This window comes from Protobothrops mucrosquamatus, unplaced genomic scaffold (genome assembly GCF_001527695.2).
Source record: "Protobothrops mucrosquamatus isolate PMUCROS unplaced genomic scaffold, P.Mucros_1.0 scaffold5161, whole genome shotgun sequence".
NCBI classification, from domain to species: Eukaryota; Metazoa; Chordata; class Lepidosauria; order Squamata; family Viperidae; genus Protobothrops; species Protobothrops mucrosquamatus.
In genome coordinates this window covers 1-9,583 of record NW_015391032.1, presented here as the reverse complement: position 1 = coordinate 9,583, position 9,583 = coordinate 1, and the positions used below count along the sequence as shown (strand labels likewise).

The following is a 9,583-nucleotide window of genomic DNA, read 5'->3' as shown; positions in this document are numbered from 1 at the left end:
CCCTTTCTACACCGCAACCCCCAGACATGGCTGGTCCTGACCTAAGGAGAGCCTCCCCCCTCCCAACCACCCTTGTTCCCCCTAAAAACCCACCCCCCCCAGCCTCCCTCATTCCCCCTAAAAATTTTTTAAAACACCCCTTTAAAAATCGTCTCAATTTGGCATTTTTCACTTCCCTATTTGTAGCCGCTGCTGGGTCCTTTTAAAGCCCTCTGTGGCCAGGATGCCTTCAGGGATCCTCTTTCCAAAACTGTCCATCCGTCTACCCCAGAAGGCCACAGAACAGCAACTAAGGGGTCCCCTCTCCCCTTAGGGGCGGCTGAAGGTCTCTCTGTGAGGATCCCCCCACCCCCAGGACAACCCCTCCCCCCGTTGGTCCCACTTCAAGGGCTTTGAAGAGTAATCTTAAAAACATATTCAATGTCTACAAATAAAAGATAAACATGTTGCTTTAATAGGAAACTTGGAGTAACAATGGAGTAACATTGGAGTAAAATTTGGAATAACATAAACGTAGAACAGGGGTCTTCGAACTTGGCCCTTTGATGACTTGTGGACTTCAACTCCCAGAATTCCTCAGCCAGGCAAATTCTCGGAGCTGAAGTCCATAAGTCATCAAAGGGCCAAGTTCGAAGACCCCTGGTGTAGAATAACATGCAGATATTAAGATATGATTTTTATTAATAAAAAGGTCCTTTAAACATCTAACTCTCATCTACACTGCAAGCCACAATAAGGCAGGGATTCTCAACCATGGCACCTGGAAGACACGTGGACTTCAACACCTAAATTCTGGAACTCTGGGAGCTGGGAGTCCAACCATCTTCCAAGGTTGAGAAACACCGTGTTAACGCACAACAAGGTTGCTACACCTAGCATGAGGAGGCATCAAGGGTGTTACCCAAGCAAGGGGCACTTCAAAAGGGGGCTCAGAGGGGCCAGGAGGCATCGCTGCGTCTTCCCCGCGTGATGGGATAAGTGGGGGCGAGGGGCTTCCTGGCTCAGAACCGCTTGGCAGCCCCCAAGCAGCCTGGACGATTATGGCAAAATTGTATAGAGTTGGACATGGCACGGGGAAGGGAGACCACCAAGAAAGCCTAGCAGACTAGAACGGGAAGGTTGGAAGGACCTTGTCCCAGAGGACAAAGGAGAACATCTGGTCCTCTTGCCAGATGCAGCCTCGGAAGGCACCAGGAGGTGGGGCTGAGCTAAGTGACCTCCTCTACAGCCCCTCTTCCTCCGCTTTCAGGTACCACAACTGGTCAAGGGGAATTGTGCGGGATCTGAGGAAGAGCACTTTTAACATGTTTCCCCCTTAACAAGCAGGAATCGGGAAGGTGGTGCCTTAATGTGGACCGCCGCAGCGTAGGAGTGCCCACCAGCCACCTCTACCTGTAATGTGTTGCAGTTGGACGTGGATATTCCTCACACTTAAGGGAGACCCCCTGCTGGCCCAGGTAGAAAAAAGGGTAGGCCCTCTCCCCAAGGAAGGGCCCTGTCCGGAAGATGTAGAGGGAAGCCCCAGTCTCTACATCCAGGAACTCCACCTCTTCTGCCTTGTAGTCCAGCCACACCCGCAGCCACCTCAGCCTTTGCAAGCTGAGCTTCTCGTGAACCTTGGAGAAAGCGACCGTCTTGCCCTCCACACTCTTCCCCACGGCCCAGATTTCCTCCTGGGGGCTCAGCTGGAAACTCCCCTTCCTGCGTACAGACTCTATGGCCACCCCAATGGCCCAGCATGCTCTGCCACCCACCGGGGCATTGTCTAGACCCTGCACAGACACTTCCCAATAGTACCACCATGCATTGAATACCCCGCAGCACAGGGCGCACAATTCCTGGTTGAACCTCCCTGGCAGATCCGGGAGATCCTGGTTTTGGTCGACCAAAGTCAGAGTGGTTCCCTGGCACCAGAGCCGCGGGTGGGCGGTCGAGCCGTCCGGCGTGACGTAGACTGAAGAAGAGAGAGAAGAGAAGCTCTTAGGCGGGCTGGGAACAGGGGAGGGCAAGGCAGGGCAGGGCTGGCTCCCCGAGGAGGGTTCCCCAGCTCAGGGAAGGACAGAGCAAATGGCTGCTGCCCCTGCTTAGCGGCCGGAGGGCAGCCTGATGCCAAAGGGTGAGGAAACTGGGCTGTTCTCTTTCGTCTCTGGAGCCCCGAGACGTGGTGCAGGGCGAGCTTCCAAAAAGGGAAGCTTGGGACCAATTCCCACGTACGGCAGGTCTCTGCAGCCTGAGGTCAGGGAAGGGTCTCTGCCTCTGGAGGGGCAGGGGAGGGCAGGGGAGGTGGGCAGTGGGTGGGTCACTGGGAGAACAGAGGGAAGGATAAGAGGAGCCAGGGGGTCCCGACCCAGGGAAGGTCCTGTGTTTACTTTTATTGCCCAGAGCACCTGGAGACAGCAGTCCTTGACTTACAACAGGGACGGTTCAAAGTTACGACACTGAAAAAGTGACATGACCGTTTTCCACACTTACGACCACTGAAGTATCCCCCATGGCCACGTGATCGAAGTGGGGATGCTGGGGAAACTGGCATGGTACTTATGATGGTCGCAGAGTCCAGAGTGCCTCACTCAGTGATGAAAATGTTGGGCTCAGTTGTGGCCATATGTTGAGGACTCCCTCCGTTCCTGCTTCTCCCGAGTTACCACTATTGCTGGTTGTGGGTTTAGCGCTCTTCCAGAGCGATGGGAGAGGCATGCCATCAGGGACCTCCCTGCTGTTGCCCCAGGCCCACATTTGGGTGGCTGCTGTGGGACCCGCAGACCTCCCGCTTCTGCTGGACCCCTCCCTCTATGGAAAGCCACCCCCACTCCCACCCCAGGGCTTTTCCAGAGTGTCATGTTACCTTTAGCCGCTGCTGGACCTTGTATATATTGTGGAACAGGTACTGGGGAAGAAAGGGGGACAAGGGTTAAAATCAGGCTACTCTTTCTGAAGAAGCCCCCTCCCCCACTTCTTACAGGGCACAATTAAAAACTGACCCACCATCCCCCCCCGATGGGACCTTTTATGCCCCTGAAAGACCTGCCCAGCCGCCCCGCCCAGCGCCCTCAAGCGTGGCTCTTTTCTGGAAGGGCCAAGGTGTGGCGGGGAATGGCCGGCTCCGTTTGGGGGCTGACAGACCCCTGCCCCCCCCTTCCCCAGATGCTGTCTTTGGGACCCCCCAGACTCTCGGCATCCCTTGGGCCCTCCAACTGGCAGAGAAAGCCACTCCTCGTAGATGCCACTCCTGGCAATTTGGGGAAACCGCTGCTGTGGGATCTGGTGAGGACAACCAGTTTGCAAGTCTCCCCCCCCCACTGCCCCCTTCCTCCCCAGCCCCATGAAGTTACCCGTGGCCAGAGATCGCTCCAGCTTCTTCCTGGTCAGAGTCGTCTCCAGGGAGGCTGAGATTCGGAGGAGGAAAGGAAAAAACGAGAGCGAGGTGAGAAACAGCCGTCCGTGAGCAACAGCCACGCAGAAGTGAACATCTTGGTCCCTGCCAGGTGCACAGTGACACCCTCTCCCCCAAGTACCATGGTTCAGGGAGGGTGACAGATGGAGTGGAGGGGCAGTACCCTCCTTCACCTACCAGCCCAAGCAGGATGGGGACTGGCTCCCCCAAGATTCCCCAGTAGGAAGGGGAGAAGGGCCCAGATTCCCCCCAGACCCACCTCAAAGGAGCCCCGCACCTTTGTAATTGTCCACAACCTGCCTTACAGGAGCGTTTTCCTCCAACATGGTCTGGAGTCTGCCTTGCAGCCTGGGGGAGACACTCTCCACGCGCCCCACCACGTAACTCCGGCACCTGCGACACAAGGACGGTGGCCTCACACGGCTACCCGGCTTTCTCCCCACAACACGGGGGGCTGGGTCGGCCAGCTGCGTGGGTTGCATGAAAGAAGCTGGCCCATTCCAACATCTTGCCACGTGAATACAGAACTCGGGTTTTGCAAACCTGAGTTTAGGGTTTGGTACGAATCCTGGCTTGTTTGTTATGTAAGCATGTACGTTGCTTTGATCGCACCCGACTCTGTGCACTGAACCAGGGTAGAGTTCAGTAAAGAAGTCAGGAAAGACACAAACTCAACACAAACATCAAATGTGATTCCGATCCTACTATACCAAGGATTAAGGTGTCCAACGCAAGGAAACCCGGTTTCCTGCAACGAGCTTACAATGCTTCCCAGTGCTACACTGCTTCCCAGTCACCAGTGCTACAGGCGAGTGGAGTTTGCTCTCATTTCATGCAGAGTTCCCCAACATTTCTGGGTTGGTGGGCCAGAGGAGAGAGTTGGTAAAAAGAGGATGGTTTTCTGGAAGGGGCAGGCACCTGATCGTGTGAGACCGACTGACCCACAAGGACAGGGGCGGGGAAGGGCAAGGTGTCGCCTTACCTGTCCACGGTGTCCTGGATGTCCTGAAAGAGAGCAGAGAAATGGTTTGTGGCCCTCGCAAGGGTGGCCAGTGTACCCCCCCCCCGGGGAACCTGTTTCTCCCCCGCTTGAGGCCAGTGAGAGCCCCGCCCACCTGCAGGAATTCCCCGTCTGGCTGGCGGCACTTCCTCTCCATCTGGGCAATCAGCTGCTGCAAGCGGGAAGCCTCCACGGAGAGCTGGGCCAGAGGGCCCATCCATTCGGCCATCATCTTCTTCTCCTGCTCGACCAGCCAGGCGACCCAGACTGACTGCCTCTTCTTGAGCAGCTCCACCAGGGATTCCAGCGCCCGGCTGACCTTCTGCTTCTCGGTGGCAAATTGTTCCTGGGGGGGGGGCAGAAGACGGGGAACTCAAAGTTCCCAGTTGCAGAACCAGCATCCCTGGAGCTGCCTCCTGTGCCCCCCTCCACCCGAGAGACCCACCTGGCACTCCTGCCGGCTCTGCTCTTCCGCCTGCCTCTGCTCCAGCAGCTGCTGCTCCTCCTTCCTCAGGGCCTCCAGGAGGGCATCCAGCAGGTCCTGCGCGGGGAGGAGACAGTGCCATTCCCGAGTCCACGATGGCAGTGCTCCCACCCAGGGAGGCGGGCAAGGGGCCAGAGGGACCCCCGTGCTACCCTCCAGGGGGAGGCCCAGCTGGGCACCAGAGCTTCCAGCAGAGAATCCGGCCAGGGAGAGGCCCAGGGCAGGCAGAGGCCCACGAGGAGGGAAGCAGCTGAGAGTCTGCCTGTCTCCGGTCTCCTCTCTCGCTGCCAAAAAGTAGCCTGGCTCTCCTCTGCCATTTTTCAGCATTAGGGTTTAGTTAGGGTGATGGAGTGCCTATCTAGCTGGGGCTGTTCAGCTCCCCCCTTTGGGAACGCCTGCCTCCACAGTGCCCGCCCCCTACCTTGTATTCTCGGGCAGCCTCGGGCAGGGAGAGGAGGGGGTGGCCCTGGTGCCCCCCCAGGCAGCCGGCGCAGAGGAGGCTCTTCTCACTGGAGCAGAAGGTCTGCAGGGGCTGCTGGTGTTCCCGGCACAGCTGGGGGCCGCTGCTCCCCTCCTGGGCTCCCCCCCTCGACAGCCGAAGCCCCTTCACCAGGCGGACGATGTTGGCCAGGGCCCAGTTGGGGGAGGCGCTGCCGGGCTCCACCCTGGCTCTGCACTGGGGGCAGGAAGCCTCAGCGCCCAGCCGGGCCAGGCAGTCGCGGCAGAAGTTGTGCCCGCAGGCCAGGACCATCGGCTGCTGGAAGAAGTCCAGGCAGAGCGGGCAGGTGGCCTCCTGACTCAGTTGCCCCAAGGTCGTCTCCTGCCCTGAGGCCTCCATGGGGCTCTTCGCTTCCGTTTCCATCTCGCTGGGCCTGGAAGGAGGAGAAGCTGGTCTGTTGGCTCCTTCTGGGGGGGGCAGCCGGGAGCTCTTGGGGGAGAAGAGGATTTCTGAGCCCCTCCCCTCCTGTAGGGTAGGGAACGTGCTCTGAGCCCCTCCTCCAATTCAAGTCCAGAGGTATTAGCCCACCCCACACACACACACATTCCTATCCTAGGGGAGGGGAGGCAAGGAAGCAACCAGAAGGCCAAGCAGGGGGGCTTCTCCCAAACGGGGGGGGGGGGCGGGGGAGGTTCCCCAGCGTCCAGAGAAGAGAACAAGGGGAGCCTCCTCGGGGTCTGGCAACGGCTTCTTTGGGCCCCCATCCCCTGTTCTGTTCCCTCAGCCCAGGGGTCTCTAGGGGTCCCGGCCCTCCTTGGAGGATGAGCAAGCCTTCAGCCCCATAGACTCCCCCCCTCCGTTGCTCTCCTTCCGTGCCAGTCCCCCAAGACCGAGGACCCCCCCCCAAACAAACTTGGCAAGAGCAAGAGAAAACCCCGGTTCTCCCCCCCACTTTGAGGGTGCCCCCCACCTTCCCGCCTGGGGCGCCCTTCAGTGGGAATCGGGGCGTCGTTTCTTAAGGGGGGGAGGAGAAAGCGGAGCTCACCGTCCCTCGAAGCTGCTTCGGCCCTTCAGAAGGCACCACGGCCGCCCCCTCGAAGGGACTCCGGTGGGTGGGGCCAAGGGCGGGGAGGAGGGGCGGCCCTTCCCCGGAGCCTGGACCGGGGGCGCAACTTTCCCACGCGCGGAAAGGAAACTTCCCCCGGAGCAGAGACGGGGCGCCGCTCTTGGGCCTGGGGAGGGCAGCGAAGAGGAGCCCGGAAAGGCCCCCACCCCACGCTCCCCCCGCCGCACTTTCGCCCCCCCCGTCCTCCTCCTCCTCCTCCTCCTCCGCAGAGCAGCCGCTTTTCCCGCCGCGTGGAAAGCTAAGCGCGTGCTCGGCGGCGCCTGCGCAGAAGAAACCGGGGGGGGGCGGTCGAGGTGGGGGTTTCCTTTCCCAGCTGGGAGGCGGGGCGGGAGGAGACGGTCCTGCTCCTCCCCGCGGTGGGAGGCCGTTTCCCCCGCGTGGAGCGCGGAGCCAAGCCGGACCCCTCGCCCGCCCACGCCTGGGGCTTTCCCCCCCCCTCCTCCTCCTCCTCCTCCTCCCGGGATAAGACCCCCGTGGGGGGAGGGGCCCGGGATTCGCTTGGCGGCCCCCCCCCACGCTCCTGGAGGGGTCCAAAAAGTCAAGAGGGCGGCCAGCCCAAACTCCTGGGGGGGGGAAATAAAGCTTCACGGGGCGCCTCTCTCGCGTGGGCGGGGGGGTCCCTTCAGGGCGAGGGGCGCGGAGGAGGGGCCTCCCTCGCAGGAGTGGGGTGGGGGATGGGGGGGGTGGCGAAGGGGGCGCTCTTTCCGGAGGCCGCTCCGGGGAAACTGTAGGGAAGACCCCGCAGAGCCCCATTCAGGAGAAATCTCACATCTTTGCAGCTCTCTCTCCCTCTCCCCCCCCAACCCACCTCACAGGGTCGTTGTGGGGAAAATAAGAGGAAGGACCGTTGGGGATGTTCACCGCCTTGACTTAGTAATAATAAGAAAGGCAGGATTAAAAATTAGTAAATCGGTTTGTGTCGGTTCCAATTTGAACCCAAAAGGGGACCGAGAGCTGGAGGAGAGCCGAGGGGGGCCCCCAACTTCCCAGGCGCCAGGGAAGCACTGGTTTTAACTGGTCCGGCATTTTGGGGGCTGCCTCCCCACTTCACACACCCCCAAGGCCACTCTGCGGGGGGGGGGAAGGAACCACTCATTCTCAGGGGAGGGGCTCTTTCCCCGGGGGGGGCTCTGGGCATCCAGAGGGGCCTCCTCCACATTGGCGCCATCCTCCCTTCCGGCCTTCAGCCTTTGGGGTCAAGGGGGCTCTGTGTGCGAATTAGGCGCCTTCTATGCTGGGGACCTTTAAACTTTTAAACTGTTTTATTGCCGTAAAGTGTCCGGAATCCTCATCTACCTCCTGGGCCTTTTCTGCTGGACAAGAGAGGCAGGCTGGCCGGCCAGAGTCCTGCAGCCGCTCAGGGCCCTTTGCGAGATCCGAGTGGCCCCTCCCCCACAGAGGCCACAGCCAGGGTCCGGGGAGGGGTGGTGGGGGGGTCCTGGGACAGCCTCCTCCAGGCGGGACCTGCCCCGTGTTGGCATCTGGAAGGACCCCACTGCCTGCCCAAGGGTGGTCTTCCCCCCAAGGGTGGACAAGCATCTCTCTGGAAGGGTTGAGGGGGTCTCCTGCCTGAGCGGAGGGGGGGTCGAAGCCTCGGATTCCAGGCCACCGAGGCAGATGGGGGGGGGAGTCTCTGGGGAGTTGACCCAACAGGCTGCCATCAGGCTGAACCCAGCCAAGTCTTCGCCAAAGTCTCCCCTGAGCGGCCCCCGGGCAGCGCGCCCCCTTCCCCATCCCCCCACCCCACTCCTGGGAGGGAGGCTCCTCCTCCGCGCCCCTCGCCCTGAAGGGACCCCCCCGCCCACGCGAGAGAAGCGCCCCGTGACGCAGCATTCCCTCCCCCAGGAGTTTGGACTGGCCGCCATCTTGACTTTTTTGACCCCTCCAGGAGCGTGGGGGGCCACCAAACGGATCCCGGGCACCTCCACCCACGAGGGTCTTATTCCGGGAGGAGGAGAGGGCGAACCCCACCCGTGGGTGGGCGAGGGGTTCTTCTTCGCGGAAGCATCGAGGGTGGCCGGCTCCCCCCAGCCCCCCCGTGGCGTGGAAAGGCCCGCGAGGGGCCCCCGGGGGAGAGCAGCCGGGCGGGAGGGGGGGCTCAGCGCTCCACGCGGGGGAAATGGCCTCCCACCCTGGGGAGGGGCAGGACCGTCTCCTCCCGCTCCGCCTCCCAGCTGGGAAACGAAACCGAAAGCTCGGGCGTCTCCCTGGTTGCTTCTGCGCAGGCGCCGCCGAGCCCGCGCTTAGCTTCCCAGGCGGCGGGAAAGGCGGCTGCTCTGCGGAGGAGGAGGAGGAGGAGGAGGAGGCGAAAGTGCCCCCCAGGCCCCAAAGCGGCGCCCCTCCTCCCCGCCCTTGGCCCCACCCACCGGAGTCCCTTCGAGGGGGCGGCCGTGGTGCCTTCTGAAGGGCCGAAGCAGCTTCGCAGGGACGGTGAGCTCCGCTTTCTCCTCCCCCCCTTAAGAAACGACGCCCCGATTCCCACTGAAGGGCCCCCCCAGGCGGGAAGGTGGGGGGAACCTTCAAAGTGGGGGGGGAGAACCGGGTTTTTCTCTTCTGTTTCCCAGTTTGTTTGGGGGGGAGGCCTCGGTCTTGGGGGACTGGCAGGGAAGGAGCGCAACGGGGGGGGGGGTCTATGGGGCTGAAGGCTTCCTCATCCTCCAAGGAGGGCCGGGACCCCTAGAGACCCCTGGGCTGAGGCTGAAGGGACACAAGAGTGGATGGGGCCCAAAGAAGCCCTGCCAGACCCCGAGGAGGCCTCCCTTGTTCTCTTCTCTGACCACTGAGCAACCCCTCCCCCATTTCAAGAAGCCCCCTTGCTTAGCCAGTTCTAAGGGGGGGGTGCATTGCCTCTGGGCTTGAATTGGAGGAGGGGCTCAGAGCACTTTCCCTACAGGAGGGGAGGGGCTGAGAAATCACTCCCCCCCCAAGAGCTCCCGGCTGCCCCCCCCCAGAAGGAGCCAACAGACCAGCTTCTCCTCCTTCCAGGCCCAGCGAGGGGGAAACGGAAGCGAAGAGCCCCATGGAGGCCTCAGGGCAGGAGACGGCCTTGGAGCAGCTGGGCCAGGAGGCCACCTGCCCGCTCTGCCTGGACTTCTTCCAGCACCCGATGGTCCTGGCCTGCGGGCACAACTTCTGCCGCG

The 9,583-nt window shown here is 61.6% G+C and overlaps 1 protein-coding gene across 1 annotated transcript; it reads right to left on the bottom strand.

Moving 5' to 3' along the window:
• Positions 1–168: 168 nt before the first annotated feature.
• LOC107299589 (zinc finger protein RFP-like) lies at positions 169–5,740 on the bottom strand. Its single transcript, XM_015828955.1, has 8 exons — positions 5,300–5,740; positions 4,840–4,935; positions 4,510–4,740; positions 4,377–4,399; positions 3,672–3,787; positions 3,333–3,386; positions 1,393–1,954; positions 169–262 (listed from the first exon to the last, which is right to left on the bottom strand). The coding sequence occupies exons 1-8, from the start codon at positions 5,738–5,740 to the stop codon at positions 169–171; spliced, it is 1,617 nt and encodes a 538-aa protein (XP_015684441.1).
• Between the last annotated feature and the right edge of the window lie 3,843 nt (positions 5,741–9,583).

What these genes read in the sequence shown, in the direction of transcription:
- LOC107299589 (XM_015828955.1), bottom strand. Translation starts at nt 5,740, where the DNA reads ATGGAAACGGAAGCGAAGAGCCCCATGGAGGCCTCAGGGCAGGAGACG. An exon ending in AGAGCCGGCAGGAGTGCCAG is followed by an intron (nt 4,741 to 4,839) that starts GTGGGTCTCTCG and finishes CCCCCCCCCCAG; the next exon opens with GAACAATTTGCCACCGAGAA. An exon ending in CAGACGGGGAATTCCTGCAG is followed by an intron (nt 4,400 to 4,509) that starts GTGGGCGGGGCT and finishes GCTCTCTTTCAG; the next exon opens with GACATCCAGGACACCGTGGA.